The following is a 16,341-nucleotide window of genomic DNA, read 5'->3' as shown; positions in this document are numbered from 1 at the left end:
TGCAAGATTGGTGTTGTCAAAAAATGGAAAAGGACAAAATTGACGCCAAGACACGCTAGGATGGGTTAGTGTGTGAAGAAAAGTGAAAGTGCATCTAATCTTATCGTCGGTTTTTGGTAAACTATGACAATACAAATACCGATCTAATAAAATTTGTGGAATATTTTAATGGTTATTATGGTGAAAAGTGTATATGAAAAGGTGTTGCTCACTGATAGTTATGAACAAAAATTGGCTACAAATGTTCTATAATAGTTGTCATGAAAGGTTAACTACAAAATTATATAAAAAGATATACTAAAAAAGTATGATTAGAAAATATTATAGTAAGTCATTCCGTAACATGGTGTGTATAAAAGTTGTGAATATAAATTCATATTTTTCCTTTTGTTTTGGAAAGAAAAATCTGGGAGTTTTTTGTTTGCTGTTTTTTGTTTAGAATCAAGCGAACCTTCACGAACTAGGCAAAACATATGGGGCAAGTTACATGCTGGGTGAATATTGGAAACCAATTTTAAAAAGTTATTTTGGTTGTTTAAAAAATCTAAAACTTTGCATATTCATAGTGCATATAAACACCGGGGTGTTCGGCTACAGCTACAATAACATGTGAGGAGAGAACATGCTGTTGCAGCAGCGGCAGCGACTGCAACTTTCTCCCCCACCCCCCACCCCCACCCCCACACACACATACACACATTTACTATAGTTGTAGCCGTTGTGGCTGTAGCCGAACACCCCCACTATGTACTCACGTGCAAAAGTTAGGATGCAAACTTAAACCAGAAAAAATCATACAAAAATAATAAATTTAAATGCATGTCCACTAGAGACAAAATACTCAAACTAGAAAATCCATAGATAACACGTTCGCCCAGCCAAGCAGGCCAATTCCGCTCTTTCGCACGAGCATCACAAGCTCCCAGGATTCGGAGCAAAGAACCAAACGTCCGAACTCACCGGCAAGGCCAAACAGTGCCCAGAAAAGTAATCAAACATGCCCTAACATGTGTATGTGTACTAGAAAGACGTTTTTGTCTTACAGTGCACATATACCTCAAGTTTATCATTTTTGCTTGAATTTTAAAGTTCTGAGTTTGTATCCTGAATTTTACACATGTATATATATTTGCACATATGAATGTACTAAATTTTAATTTGTTAAACGATTAAAATGTATTTTTTGAATTCGTTTCTAGGTTCCCCCGTATTTTCCGCGATCAGTCACGGAGCGGCTGCAGCACGTGGACCGTGCCGCCTTCAGATTGGCTCACCCAACCGGCCCGGCCCAGTCCATTCCTACTCCAGAAGCCGTGTGCCGTGAAGCGTCGGAAAGCCAGCCAATCTGACTATCTGATATCTGACTGGACTGACCCGCGCCGCAGGTCGCCGTCAGCCCCCACCCATCCCCTCCAAATCCAACAGCGGCGAGCAAAGCCAAACCAAACTAGCTCAGCTCAACTGCTCCGCCCCGCTTCGTTGCCAACTTCCGCTCCAAGCGTCGCGGTCGCGAAGTCTCATCGGCGAACCCGGCGGCTGCGACGCCGCCGCGATGGATTCGAGGCCCCGCGAGACTGACGCCCCCGGCGACCCGGCCAACGGCGCCGCCCCTCCGCTGGCCGCGACCGGGGACGTCGAGATCATCAGGCCCCGCAACGACAAGCGTGGGTACCGCCGCGTCGTGCTCCCCAACTCGCTCGAGTGCCTGCTCATCAGCGACCCCGACACCGATAAGGTCTGCTACTTCGATCGGGCTAGGATGGACCGAACGGGGTTTGGCGGTGGGTTTTGGATTTTGGTGCGAGATTTCGAGGTTGTGAATTGTGCTTTGTTTTGCAGGCGGCGGCGTCAATGAATGTTTCGGTGGGGTACTTCTGCGATCCCGATGGGCTAGAGGGGCTGGCGCACTTCCTTGGTCAGTGCTCTGTTTCGTCTTGCTGATCTGAAGTTCTGAACTCAGCTTACTGTACTTCAACTGGACTACTGGAGTTGTTTAGCTTCAGTTTGATCCTGATTTTTGTCCGTAGCTTTTCCCTGATTGGTTGTGAATAGCTCGGAAGTGAGAAATACGTGAACGTTACTATTTTTATTTGCTGTGCTCTCAATGTACTGTCGTTTATCACAACTCATGTCCCAATGCTTGTCACAGTGCATTTGAATTTGTATTTGGTTGTGAAACAGATGTTACTTATGTATTCCTGTGATCAAACATGGAAATAAATAGGGTTATATTATAGACATTAGGTGCAAGCAAACATGAAAAGGGAGGATGAGCGATACTCTAGGTCCAATCGAACATGTTTTTTTTTTCTTTTCTTCTGAAACCTGCTAGGTTCCACTTGAGCATCCAAGTCTGTACTGGTATCTGCGAAAAAACGTCTCAAAAAGAACTTTTATCAGCAGTCAAAATATCGTTGAATTTGATGAGTGGAACGGACATGTCGTGCTGAGAAGAACTTTCTTGGCATTTGTCACTAATGTGAAATTTACAAAAGGTATCGATTGCTTGATGATATGTGGACTGGGACACCCCACGATCAGTAATCCTGAAAAATGATGAGTCGTAGAGTCACTTAGTTTGGAGAAACTAAGTGTTTACCCAGTAAATCTGGAAGTATCTCAAGGCTTAGTGGTGAAAAAGCATCAGGACAACTTACTCATCTGAATCCATACATGCATGACAACAAAATAAGCATAAATAATGTGATTCATGCTTGGAGAATACTGTTACATGTTGTCGTTTTGATAGTATGCTCCCATTTATGGATGGCATATACTAGTTGAAAGTTCAGTTGAATTAGCTGATGAACTCTACAGGTTGTCTGATATTCTATAAAGTTTCCTGAATTTTATCTATGCATTTTTCGCTTGGTTTGATGCTTTACTTAATTGCCGGGATCCTTAGGTGATAATTAAATATTTATGGACTTGATCAATAATATATAAACAATATATCTAATTTGTATTTTTACATATATAGACACTTATTGTTCTGCTTTTATATTTCTTTAGTTGTAGTTTTACTAACATCTTGATGGAAATTGAATACTATGTGGGTTGTTCTTTTTTAAACCCTATCCTTATGATTGTTTCCAATTTTACAGAGCATATGCTTTTCTATGCTAGTGAAAAATATCCAGAAGAAGACAGTTACTCAAAGTACATTGCAGAGGTATGCCTTATTTTGCCAGGTTGAAAATTGTCTTTGTCTTATTTATATTACTTACAAATAGGTCCCTGTAAATGGCCATAATTATTTTATTGTAATTTGTTATTGGATTTAGCTGGCATTGACAATGAAATCTTACTTTCTCCTTTAGTTCCTGGATGCAGTTCCTCAAGTCATTAGTAGTGACTGACTTCTTTCTTAGAAGTTTTGTTGGCACAGTGGAACTGTTTTAGAACACGACAAGGAGAAGCTTAATACTAGAATAGTTAAACCATCATAAAACATTTAATTGTAGTGTTTTTGGTTTTACTTGTTTTTAGACCTGAAAGCCTTAGACATTATTTGGTCAGGATAGAATAATACAACTGTAGAGAAAATCAGCTTTCTCTAACTCAAATAACGAGTTCAGTAAAACTACTCGAACTTTTCTTTTCCCACAAAAGACAAAATTGGAAAAACAAACAATTGAAAATTGAAAGCTGGTTATAGCCCAAGGAACATTTTCGCTCGATATATCCTAAATCCTGAACTAACAACCTATCGACATTACCAAGTTTGCAAAATAAAAAAGCACTATATCACAGATCGGTCATCTTTGGTTTGTGCCCAAATGTGCCAAATTTTGATCAAGGTTTCGCTAGCTCACAATTTCACCAAAGATAGGTGAGCATGGAGATGGGCGCCAGAGTCTGACATGTGGGACCACCCTCATTTGGACCTGGATGACACGGCGTGACAAGTTTGGGACCTGAAAATGTTATTTTGACAGTTTGGACCTGGATGACACCCTAGGACAAGATTGGGGACTTGAAAAATGCATTTTTAGAGTTCGGGGACCTGATGGTACCCTAGGACAAGTTTAGGACCACCCGTGCATTTTATCTACACTAAATTTATGTCGTATGTGTTGCTTATGGTATAAGTACTTGGATAATGGGTGTTTTCTTGTAGCATGGTGGTTCAACCAATGCTTTCACATCTTCTGAACACACAAACTTCCATTTTGATGTGAACAGTGATAGCCTGCATGATGCTTTAGATAGGTACCTCCTATTGCTTTCTTTATTTTTACCTTATTTTCCTTGTGCGGAATTTCACTTATGCTTGTGCCATCTAATCTTAGGTTTGCACAATTTTTTATCACGCCATTGATGTCCCCAGATGCTACACTTAGGGAAATAAAAGCTGTTGACTCTGGTATGTGATATCTTTTTCTCTTTTCTGTTGCTGTTGCTGGAATCACATTTTAAATTCTAACTTCCGTTTTCCACTTTTAGAAAATCAGAAAAACCTTTTGTCAGATCCTTGGCGAATGAGTCAGGTACTTGCATTTTCCAAGCTCACGTTAAATATGCAGACAGCTTAGTTACAGAGATCTGATTTTATTCATACCTGTCCTTTCTTGTTTTCAGCTTCAGAAGCATCTTTGTGCAGAGAATCATCCTTATCATAAGTTCAGCACTGGTTGTTATCTGAACAATGTTTTTTTCCCCTTCCCTTTCTGTTCTTACATTACATACTATTAATGACATTGAGAATACACTGCTCACCTTCTACTTAATTTTATGTCTTTCATTCCTTTAGTAACATGATATCTATTCATTTTGGCATTCATACTGGTTGTTCCCAAAAATCTTTTATTTCAGTTTTTGTTTGTGATAGAATCTTGTAACAGCACAAAAGCTCCCAGTAGATATGAGTTTCTTACTGTTAATATTAAAATCAATGGAGTTCATAATATAAAGACCTTAACATTTTGAGAATAACTAAATGAATGATGACTTGGTCAATGACTCAGTCGTGTGGTACGAACCTCCTACAGCCAGCTTAGATGTCTTCTCTTTGCTTCAACAATAAATGAAGTTTCAGTGTAATAAAGAGTTTTTTATGATATATGCTTCACTGCTTGCTTGAATATTGGACAATTCCTTAGAACTGATTTTCATTGCTTGCTTCAAATACTGGACAATTCCTTAGAACTGATTCTCACTGCTTGCTTGAAATATTGGACAATTCCTCAACTGATTTCAGAATTCTTATTGATTAGGAAATTGGTATACTCTTGAAGTTAAAGCAAAGGAGAAAGGATTGGACACAAGGCTTGAGCTTATTAAATTTTATGATTCACACTACTCAGCCAACTTGATGCAACTTGTCGTGTATGGAAAAGGTTTTCCATCAAACTTTTCTGCATTTCATTACAAGCTATCTGCAGCTAAAATCTTTTTTTGGTTGTTTTCCTTCTCAATTCTCATATCTTTTGTATTTGCAGAGAGTCTCGATAGCTTGCAGAACCTCGTTGAAAATAAGTTCTGCGATATTAGAGATGTTGGGAGGAAGCCATTTTCATTTCCTGGGCATCCATGTACACGTGAACATCTCCAGGTTTACTATTTAGTATTTACATTACAGGATATGAGTTGACAAGTGAGACTTGCAGTTACAGATGCTCGTACACTTGTTTATGCGAGTTGTTCCCTTGCAGATTCTTGTCAAAGCAGTTCCCATTAAACAAGGGCACACTTTGAGAATCCTATTTCCAATCACTCCCAATGTCCGGCGTTACAAAGAAGGCCCTTGCAGGTACATTAGCCATCTGATTGGTCATGAAGGAGAAGGATCTCTTTTTTACATACTTAAGAAGTTGGGTAAGTTATCCTTCTGTGGCCTTTGTTGCAGTTTAGGAACCTTTACGTCATGCCAGAAGAGGGAAAAGACGTGTTTGCTTGGGCTTTTAAGTTGGGTTACCTCCGTGTGTGTTTGTTCTAAATCTCTTATGTCCGAGTAGTGAGTCTATATATCATGTTCATGTCATTCCCAGAGCCCTAATTTTGTTTCTTTATTGTTATTTTATGTTACATTTATCTGCAGTATGCATGGATGAATGTGTGGTTATGTTTTTGTCTCTGCTTCATTCCTGTTAGGACAGTCTCAGTGGGAGATTTCATCTCACTATTTCCAAAACATGACGGTATTGGTAACTGTGAATGAAACAGTCTCTCAGTGCACACTTTCATTTCACCATTTCATAGGCTAGTTGCAACATTTAATTCTTGCAAGATGTCATGATCAATTGTGTCATGTGAACTACGTACACTCTGTTTTTTATCCTCTTTATTTGGTCATCATGGTTAAATTCTAATTCTGTTGAATATTCAGGATGGGCTATGAGTTTGAAAGCTGGTGAAGGGGATTGGAGTCATGATTTTTCTTTCTTCTCTGTTACTATTCAGCTCACAGATGTAGGCCAGGGTGAGTTATAATTTCTGAAGGGCCATTTTGATATCAACTTTTGAAATGTAAGTGATAATCACAAATCTGATTACTGGTGATAGAACACATGGAGGATACTGTTGGACTATTGTTCAGATATATAAAGTTGCTGCAGACCTCTGAAACTCCTAAGTGGATATTTGATGAGGCAATCTAGTCTGGAACACATGTTTTTCTTATAAAAAAATGAATAATATTGTACATTACCAAATTTGAATCATTTTTATGAGTCATGAGTTGAAGCTTTGTTCATGCATGTCAGAGATTCCTTCAGTTTCCATGAATATATTAGTGTATTTCAGAATTTAGTCGATCAGGCCACTTACCCTTTATCAGTAATACCAGCCTAACACTATAATATGAACAAACAGCTGCATTGAAAATAATTTTTCATGAGATATAGTACCATGTTATGATTTGTTCAACCCTTGTTCTTATTTCGTAGTTGTCTGATATATTCTACTTCAGTTAATTGAACCTACAGGACAGTTCTGATTTTGGGGTATACTTGCAATGTAATGCATGTTCCTTTGTCACCCAATTAAACATGGGTCTTGGCTTGAAAGTTGAAAAAGTCATTTTTGTTTGTATCATCAACACTTGCATAAATAAAATAGGCTTCTCTGATTTGCGAAATAAAATGATCAAGTCATACAAATGCATTGTTCAACAATGTAAAAATGTTGATCTCTCTCTCTCTCTCCTTTGCTTCAGATTTTTTCATGTACTTTTTTGTGTACTAATACATTTTTGTTGGACTTTGAAGCTTCAAGCTATCTGTGAGACAGGATTCCACTATCGAGACAAGAGCCCTCCTATCAATTATGTTGTAAATATTTCTTCAAACATGCAGGTGCTTCAGTTATGCTTATCTTAAATTTATCTTCACAACTGTTGCCCTTTTGTATACTGTATTTATTTGCACATGCCTGTGGTAACATCTGATGCACTGTAGTGCAGTTCACATATATTTAAATCATATCTTGACTTTGGCAAGTCTTAGTGAATAACTCTCTATACAATGAGTAAAGCTTATTGATTGAATGAAAGAAAAGCATTGTATCAGCATTTTCTTTAATTTGCATGCCATTGAAGAACCAAAATAATATGTAGAAACATCGTACATTTTATTTCCACAGAACTATTCATTTTGTAATTTCCATGGTTGTGGTAATCATATGTCTAGGCACATAGCAATCTGTGTGTGCTGAATATTGATCTATATGTAGGAAAATTCACACAAAATTATACAAATGTTGTACAATGTGGTTTTATATATAATATTGGGATATGGTAGTTCCCTAGATTTAGTATAAGCTATTTTATATAGTAAGCTATCCCAAATGCTTATTATCTTTTTTATAATAATGGTAAACTATGCCACCCATTAATGGATCCTTTTTGTCATTACCACAGATTTTTCCACCAGAAGATTGGTTGATTGCTTCATCTGTGCCATCAAAGTTTTCACCAGATGCTATTCAGAATATTTTAAATGAATTAACTCCTGAAACTATAAGGTCATTCTCAGGGCACTACATGAGCATACAAATTACAAATGGAGAAATTTATTTTCTTTGCCTTTCATTTTGTTTGTTCCCTCTGTTTAAATCTCTCTTTGCTCTCCGTATTTCCTACCAGAATATTCTGGGAATCGAAAAACTTTGAAGGGCAAACAAGCTTAACAGAGCCATGGTATGGTACATCATATTCTGTTGAAGCTGTCCCTCCATCAATCATACAGGTACATTTTTGGACATTATTACTTTCTGTATTGAAGCTAGAAAAGTACCTGTGTCTTATATCCTGTAATTATTTTGCAGAAATGGGTAGAGAAAGCCCCTGAGGAAGATCTACACCTGCCAAAACAAAACATCTTCATTCCAAGAGATCTTTCATTGAAAAGTGTGGAGGAAATGGTAATATTTTGAATGGCTTGCCTGCTTAACTTTATCTGGTTTGCTTATGCTCTATCTCTCTGTTACATCCAGGTAAGTTTTCCTGCCATGCTGAGGAAGACACCATTTTCTAGACTCTGGTACAAGCCCGATACAATGTTTTTCACACCCAAGGCTTATATCAAGATGGATTTTCATTGTCCACTGTCCCAAAGCTCACCCGAGTCAGCAGTTCTTACTGATGTATTCACGAGGTTGCTTATGGACTATCTGAATGATTACGGTATGTCAGACTCAGATGTCTGTTTTTATGGTTCTTCCAAGTTCCAACAAAAGCTGATCAATTTTTTTTAGTGCATTCTTTCACTTGTTTCTCATATAATTTATCATGGGTATATTATATTGGATACATCATGTATTAGATACTAGAAATGGGAACTGTGGAAAAAAAATTCTTATTGGAATGTGTTAGCAATAATTCATATGCCTGTATATCAGTTAATACAATCAGTTAAAGAAATAAAAAAATCGCATAAAATGCCAATATGGGATGCCCGTGAAATGAGTTTCACAAATTTTATCCCTTGCCCTTAACTTTCTGAGATACATGTTTTGTCATGAGTCAGGGATTGTATCATGGAAGGTTGTTACTGTTTTTTTAAGTTAACTTGTTCCAGACTTCCTTCCACTCTAGCTTCTGTAATGATACACCAATTTTGTTTTTGCTTTCAGCTTATGACGCTCAAGTTGCTGGCCTCTATTATGCTGTTAAGCCAAATGACACTGGTTTTCGGGTTGGTTTTTTCAAGTAACTCACACACATATAATAGTCCTATAATTTGGTTATTTTTATTTTTTGACTATTGTAAAAATATAGTACTTGGACTGATATAATACTTCTGGATTTTACTTGAGCATTGGCCCTAATGTACAACATGCATGCTCACATTGATACAAAATGAATTTCTTGTGTTGTGTTCTTTTTTAAAACTTAATGCTTTTCCTTCACCATTCGATGTCTGTACACTGTACTATCTTGTAGGTAACTATGGTTGGCTTCAATGACAAAATGAGAACCCTTCTGGAGACTGTTATTGGCAAGATTGCAGAATTTAAAGTTAAGGTTGACCGTTTTTCTGTGATAAAGGTAATAAACAATAGTTCCCTGCAAATTTGCATGTTGTTTTGTTGTTATTTTGTGAGTTGTATGTCCAGAACTTCTAGGAGTCCTTAAGAGTTGGGACTTGGTTCACATTCAAATATCCAATTTGGAAACTCCAATTTTAACCCTCAGAATTTTTGTTCCCCCGTCTGTCTCTTACAGAACAAAGAGACTTGATCATTGATTGAGCCAAGATACATCCTCATCTTTCTTTTCCAATAATCATAGCTTGTGCCATCAAAGAATGGTGGTTTGCCCTCACATGGTTGAACACAACTTGAGCCATAATTTGACACCGAGGTTGTTAAAGCCTTCAATCAAACGGTGACCACGGCTCCGATACCACTTGTAAGGTCCTAATATGGCTAGAGAGGGGGTGAATAGCCTATTTAAAAATCTACAAGCCAACTAGAGCAACTTGATTAGTATAACAAATAGCGAAATGCAAACTTGCTCTAGCTCTACAAGGGCTGCAAGCCACCTATCAACAATTCTAGTTGCTATGATTACTAAACACACAATTTGCTATGTCACTACTCACTAAGAGCTCTCACACTTGCTACACTAAAGAGCTCCACTAGATGAACTTAAACTACAAAGCAAGCTCTCAATTCTAGATACACTAAAGAGCTTGCCACAACTAGTTTGCAAGTATATAAATGAGTGAGTAGGGTAATTATACCGCCGTGTAGAGGAGTGAACCAATCACAAGATGAATACTAAATCAATCACCGGGCGAATACCAAAGGGCAAGAGACAACCAATTTTCTCCCGAGGTTCACGTGCTTGCCAACATGTTACGTCCCCGTTGTGTCGACCAACACTTGGTGGTTCGGCGGCTAAGAGGTGTTTCACGAACCTCGTTCACACAATTGGACACCGCAAGAACCTATCCACAAGTGAGGTAACTCAATGACACGAGCAATCCACTAGTGTTACCTTTCGGCGCTCCGTCGGGGATGGTACAAGTCCCCTCACAATCACCGGAGATGGCCACGAACAATCACCAACTCGTGCCAATCCTCCTCCGCTGCTCCAAGCCGTCTAAGCCGTCTAGGTGGTGGCAACCACCAAGAGCAACAAGCGAATCCCGCAGCGAAACACGAACACCAAGTGCCTCTAGATACAATCACTCAAGCGATGCACTTGGATTCTCTCTCAAACTCACAAAGATGTTGAATCAATGATGGAGATGAGTTGGAGGGCTTTGGCTAAGCTTATAAGGTTGCTATGTCAATGCAAATGGCCAAGAGGGTGAGCTTGAGCCGGCCATGGGGCTTAAATAGAAGCCCCCACGAAATAGAGCCGTTGGCTCCTCAGTCCACTGAAAAACAGGGCGACCGGATGCGCCGGTCAGATCGACCGGACGCTGGACTCTAGCGTCCGGTCGCGCGATGCGTGCCACGTGTCCTCTGCTTCAAACACTGATCGCCCGATCTCAACGGTCATCAGTACATTTAAGTTGTGACCGGACGCGCTGCTTTGAAGTGACCGGACGCAGGATCCCAGCGTCCGGTCGTTTTCAGTAAGGTACTAGTCACGACCGGACGCGTCCGGTCACCACCGACTGGACACACCCTAACGTCCGGTCACTCACTGTCTCCTCTGTGCGCCGCCACGTCAGCGTACGTCAGCATTGACCGGATGCACGCCCTGAGCGTCCGGTCACTCTTCGCGCCAGCATCCGGTCACAAGACCGAGACAGCGCGCTCACTGCTGCTATTGACCGGACGTAGGACCCCAGCGTCCGGTCACTGTGTGACCAGTGTCCGGTGCATTATATGAAACCCTGTCTTTTCTGTATAGGGCGCCGGTGGAGTTTCGAACCCTTACTCCCAAGTGCTAAACACAATGTTATCACCTTTGTGCATGTGTGTTAGCATATTTTCACAAACATTTTCAAGGGTGTTAGCACTCCACTAGATCCTAAATGCATATGCAATGAGTTAGAGCATCTAGTGGCACTTTGATAACCGCATTTCGATACGAGTTTCACCCCTCTTAATAGTACGACTATCGAACCTAAGTGTGATCACACTCGCTAAGTATCTTGATCACCGAAACGAAAAGACTCCTACCACTTATACCTTTGCCTTGAGCCTTTTGTTTTCCTTTCTCCTTTTCCAAGTCCAAGCACTTGATCATCACCATGGAATCACCATCATCATGTCATGATCTTCATTTGATTCACCACTTGGAATAGTGCTACCTATCTCATAATCACTTTGATAAACTAGGTTAACACTTAGGGTTTCATCAATTAACCAAAACCAAACTAGAGCTTTCACCTTCTCAACGTCTCATTTTATTTCATTAAACACAGTGCAAGGATCAAATATTCTATCTTCTTGTTTTTTTAATGCAAAAGGTAATTTGTGGCTGGGACTGAGTACATGTGCAATAATGTGTCCTAAGTTTTTTTTGTCACCCTGTTGTAGTATGTTTCTCAACAAAAAAACCTCCGTAGTCCAGTGGTTTGACTAGGGGCTCTTGGTGGGTTTCAACTCTAGCCTACCCCAGCTTGCTTGGGACTGAAAGGCTATGTTGTTGTAGTATATTTCTATGTAAAGAAAATTATATGAATATCTATGGGCAATCAACACGGCATACATTTGTTGCTTGTTATTTCAATTGTGACTTTTATTATCTAATAATAATTGAGTTGATAGTATCTTTTACCCTCTAGAATATCAAAAAGTGTTTCTGGTCATGCCTTCCTTATTATTCCTCTCAACCTACTGTACTTGTTTCCAGGTGATGCAATTGCAAGCTGAGACTGTCTTTCTATGCACTTTGTATGAACTAAAGACGTCTTCTTTTTTGCCATCAGGAAGCTATGACAAAGAAGTATGAGAATTTCAAATTTCGGCAGCCATACCAGCAAGTCTTGTATTATTGTTCGCTGATACTGGAGGACCAAGCGTGGCCATGGGATGAGGAATTTTCTGCACTTTCCCACCTCGAAGCTAGTGATCTAGAATTTTTTTTACCTCGGTTGCTGTCAAAGACCTTCATTGAGTGTTATTTTGCAGGTTTATCTATTTAATAGTTGACTTGAATATTTGATATGTCCTCAAAAGAATTTGATTCAATACCCTGATTCATATTTTTCTGTCTTGACTTGAGGATCCTCTGCATTGTTATCCTTCTTGATTGCATATATCAATTTCAGGTAATATTGAACCCAATGAAGCAAAAAATATCATTCACCATGTTGAAGATGTCTTATTCAATGCACCCATTAGTGCTTGCAAGCCACTATCCCCATCACAGCATCTTTCCAAGAGGATTGTAAAGCTTGAAAAGGGTTTGAGATACTATTATCCAGCAATGTGCTCAAATCACCAAGATGAAAATTCTGCTCTTCTGCATTATATTCAGGCATGCTTTCTATACGTGTTCTTCTCAAATGATTGTTTTCAGTGAAAAGTACCTCCAAGTAATACCAATTGATTCTAAAAACGTGATATTGGCAGATTCATCTATTGAATATGAACGATTGTTTTCAGTGAAAATTACCTCTAAGTAATAACAATTGATTCTAAAAACGTGCTATTGGTAGATTCATATAGCAAATTTAGGTGGTTAACCTAAGGGATGTCATAGTGTTACACCATGTTAACTGTGTGGCGTAGGCGATGCTCATGTAGTCCTGTTCTTTAATTTTGTGCATGCGTGTATCAGTTCCATTGTGCCAGGACTCAGGATTTGCCACCTGCCACACAATGTAATGCTATAGCAATATCCTCATCTGTGCAGACTCATCAGGATAATGTCAAGCAAAATGTTCTACTTCAACTACTTGCTCTTGTTGGCAAGCAGGCAGCTTTTCATCAATTGCGATCAGTTGAGCAACTTGGCTACATAGCGCTGCTTAGGCAAAGGTACAAGGAAGCCTTTCTTATTTTATGATTATTTGAGAATTTGTCTTCTGTCCTTTTCTTTTTGTGTGATGCATTTGGCAATAAAATGTGTACGCGTGTTCACCCAGGAATGATTCAGGTGTCCGTGGGTTGCAATTTATAATCCAGTCAACTGTGAAGGTAAATGTACTAATTTTATCCATTTCTGTTATTTTTAAATCTCCTCTTCACAATTCTAGCGCTTCTTGTGAACATGTGTAATTACTCTTCAGCTCTAATAAGTTCAGTACAATTTTCAATAGGATCCTGCCAATCTGGATGCCAGAGTTGAAAATTTTCTGAAGATGTTTGAAGGCACTCTCTACCAGATGTCTGATGCAGAGTTCAAGGTTAGACGTGCTTCTCTTTCCATGTAATTACTGTTTTATCAAGCTCTCAGCATCCTGTTTCAATCTTTAATGATGTTGGTTCCTATTTCCTGGTGATTGTGGGATGTTTATCTGCTAACATATTAATGCTTTAACCCATACATAAACTTCTTAATTAGTAGTGAAAAATTACATGCTTGGAAATCATAGTTTAAAAATCTATGCTGTCTGGCACCAGGGTCCTGATTCTTTTATTTTACAGACAAGTAAGATAAAGCTATCGCAAGTTGTGTTGTTCTCAACAAGAATGTTAAAGCAAGTAGCATTTCCAACCACCGATACTTATTATTAATCCTGAAGGATACATTACTCTTTCTTCACCCATGCGTTGGTAATGAACAAGGGTAGGATGCAGTAGTGAAGTATCTTATCTTATTCCCTAAGACGTTTACTGTGTCGTATTGTTGGTTCAACTTTTGCTGTGCTATGGATTTTCTTTGATTGGAATTATGGCAGCTTGCTTCTGGTGTTTTCTGATCTTTTGGCACTTAGGCTCCGAGCATTAGCATCTGGAGCACCATGGCCAGGCCTCCAGTGGAAATTATAACATTGGATTGAACATTCTAAATTCTAACCAGAAGTTGTTAACAGAGAGACTGGCACTTTTATTAGGAGAATCGTTTGATTTTTTTTTCCCAGAAATAGTGCCTGCATGTGTTATTATTATTATGAGGGAAAAGCCGGTCCCAAAACACTTCAAAGTAGAGATACAAAAGTGGGGGAAAACCCAACAAAAACACAGAAAGTCACAAAACTAGGGACATGTGAGGATTCAGCTTTCTATCACAAAACCCCCAAACAAAAGTCACAACGCAACCTGTTTGCTTCTCTTACAGCATTTTATGGTTTATGTATGTACCTTATAACAATTGTATGGCCTCTCCTGCAGAGTAATGTAAGTGCTCTTATTGATATGAAACTGGAGAAATACAAAAACATCCGCGAGGAATCAGCTTTCTTCTGGGGAGAGATTTCGGAAGGAACCCTCAAATTTCATAGAAAACAAGAAGAGGTGTGTACTCATTGATTGTCTTCGTGTATTGTTTTGTGAACTCAAGTCTCAAGATAATTCTATGATGGCAGGTTGCTGCACTGAGGGAGCTCAAGAAGGAAGAGTTGATAGACTTCTTCAATGATCATGTCAAGGTCAATGCACCACAAAAGAAGATTCTTAGTATACAGGTGTACGGTGGTCTCCATTCTGCCGAGTACGAAACAATAGTGCAAAATGCTCCGCCACCTCAGTCGTGTGAGATAACTGATATTTACAGCTTCAGGAGATCGAGGCCTTTATATGGATCATTCAGGGGAGGTGTTGGTCAGATGAAGTTATAGTTCAACATTTTCTCATCTCTTTCTGTAAAATTCTGAAAAAGAATAATATTTGTGTTCAACCCCTTCTGTTGGACTAGGCTGACCTGCATCTACGTTCATAGTTTATTTCATCGAGGACACCATAGTAGGGCATTTATCTATGGTCTTTTTTCACTATATTCATTAAAATATTCTGATATTGTAAGATTTCACATTGCCTGGTAAAGACAAATATCTAGCCATGTCTGGTTGGTCTGAGATACGACATTACAACATATATTAGACTAAAAAGAGAAAAAAAGGAAATGTTGTGTTAACCTAGCTTGGATTATTGGAGACGGTATATGGGTACAAATGCAGAAGTTGGACGTTTTTCGATGGAAACCTTAATTTCTAACGAAATACCAGCTATGCCAGTGCCACTGAGCTAAAAAGAGTTCCTAACGAAATTAGGAACATGCCATTGAGCTAAAAGGAAGGAATTCCTAACTGTCGGTGTTTTGGGTCCGGCGGGTCCTCAATCCGACTAGTGAAAGTGTACTGCGTGCCCCTAATCTCGGATGGATGATGCAAAGAGACACAAGATTTATACTGGTTCAGACAATAGGTGCTCTACGTCTAGTCTGAGAGAGCGATATTGTATTCCTTGCATCGAGGTGCTTGTAGTAGGGGCTTACAAGCTGAGCGAGAGAGGGAGCTAAGTCTCATGTCTCTGCGTGGAGTGGCGTGGGTTGCTTGAGATGTTGATCTCTTGCAGTGAGGAAAGCGTGTGTGTTACAGAGTGTTGTGCGTTGCTTACACGTGTGAGTCTCCTCTCGAAGCGGCCCTGGTCACTCCCTTTTATAGTCGAAGGGACGCACAGGGGCGGTACATGTATTTGCTACGTGGCGTTTTGTGAGCAGAGGTGGTATGTCCGAGCCCTGCAACTCATCACTGTGGCGGCATGGTCGGTGGAGCGGCCTTGTCCTCGGTGCACTGGAGCGACGCGCCGGTCACGCCTCATCCTGTGCGACGTGGGAGCTCCTGTGGTGGCATGCGCGCCTTCTTCGGTTGGAGGCGTGCTGGTCACTGTATGTTTGACCGGCGCGGAGAGCCGAGGCTGGGTAGATGCGACGGCGCGGTGCGCTGATTCCGAGGCTACAGGAGCTTGGCCCTGTGCACGACGTGGGGGCTCCTACAGCTTGATGTAGGGCATGACACGTACTGCAGCTGACGTGCCGGTCCCAGAGTGCTG

At 39.8% G+C, this 16,341-nt stretch overlaps 1 protein-coding gene across 1 annotated transcript; it reads left to right on the top strand.

Moving 5' to 3' along the window:
* The first annotated feature begins 1,437 nt into the window (after positions 1-1,437).
* Positions 1,438-15,424, top strand: LOC136542485 (insulin-degrading enzyme-like 1, peroxisomal). Its single transcript, XM_066534952.1, has 26 exons — positions 1,438-1,735; positions 1,840-1,915; positions 3,105-3,172; positions 4,121-4,212; positions 4,293-4,366; positions 4,447-4,490; positions 4,582-4,633; positions 5,217-5,339; positions 5,442-5,554; positions 5,655-5,817; positions 6,329-6,421; positions 6,505-6,590; positions 7,209-7,295; positions 7,859-7,962; positions 8,084-8,186; positions 8,266-8,361; positions 8,434-8,623; positions 9,073-9,134; positions 9,383-9,487; positions 12,333-12,534; positions 12,675-12,883; positions 13,262-13,386; positions 13,494-13,545; positions 13,668-13,754; positions 14,683-14,805; positions 14,877-15,424. Exons 1-26 carry the CDS (start codon positions 1,553-1,555, stop codon positions 15,126-15,128), a joined length of 2,964 nt encoding a protein of 987 aa, XP_066391049.1. The 5' UTR covers positions 1,438-1,552; the 3' UTR covers positions 15,129-15,424.
* Positions 15,425-16,341: the final 917 nt, after the last annotated feature.

This window comes from Miscanthus floridulus, chromosome 3 (genome assembly GCF_019320115.1).
Source record: "Miscanthus floridulus cultivar M001 chromosome 3, ASM1932011v1, whole genome shotgun sequence".
Taxonomy (NCBI): Eukaryota; Viridiplantae; Streptophyta; class Magnoliopsida; order Poales; family Poaceae; genus Miscanthus; species Miscanthus floridulus.
The sequence above is the reverse complement of the archived record's forward strand: the minus strand, read 5'-3'. Positions and strand labels throughout refer to the sequence as shown.

Bases quoted from the DNA above. Each gene is read 5' to 3' on its own strand.
- LOC136542485 (XM_066534952.1), top strand. From the start codon at position 1,553: ATGGATTCGAGGCCCCGCGAGACTGACGCCCCCGGCGACCCGGCCAAC. The intron at 7,296-7,858 runs GTGCTTCAGTTA...TCATTACCACAG, and splicing joins ATATTTCTTCAAACATGCAG to ATTTTTCCACCAGAAGATTG. The intron at 13,387-13,493 runs GTACAAGGAAGC...GTGTTCACCCAG, and splicing joins ATAGCGCTGCTTAGGCAAAG to GAATGATTCAGGTGTCCGTG.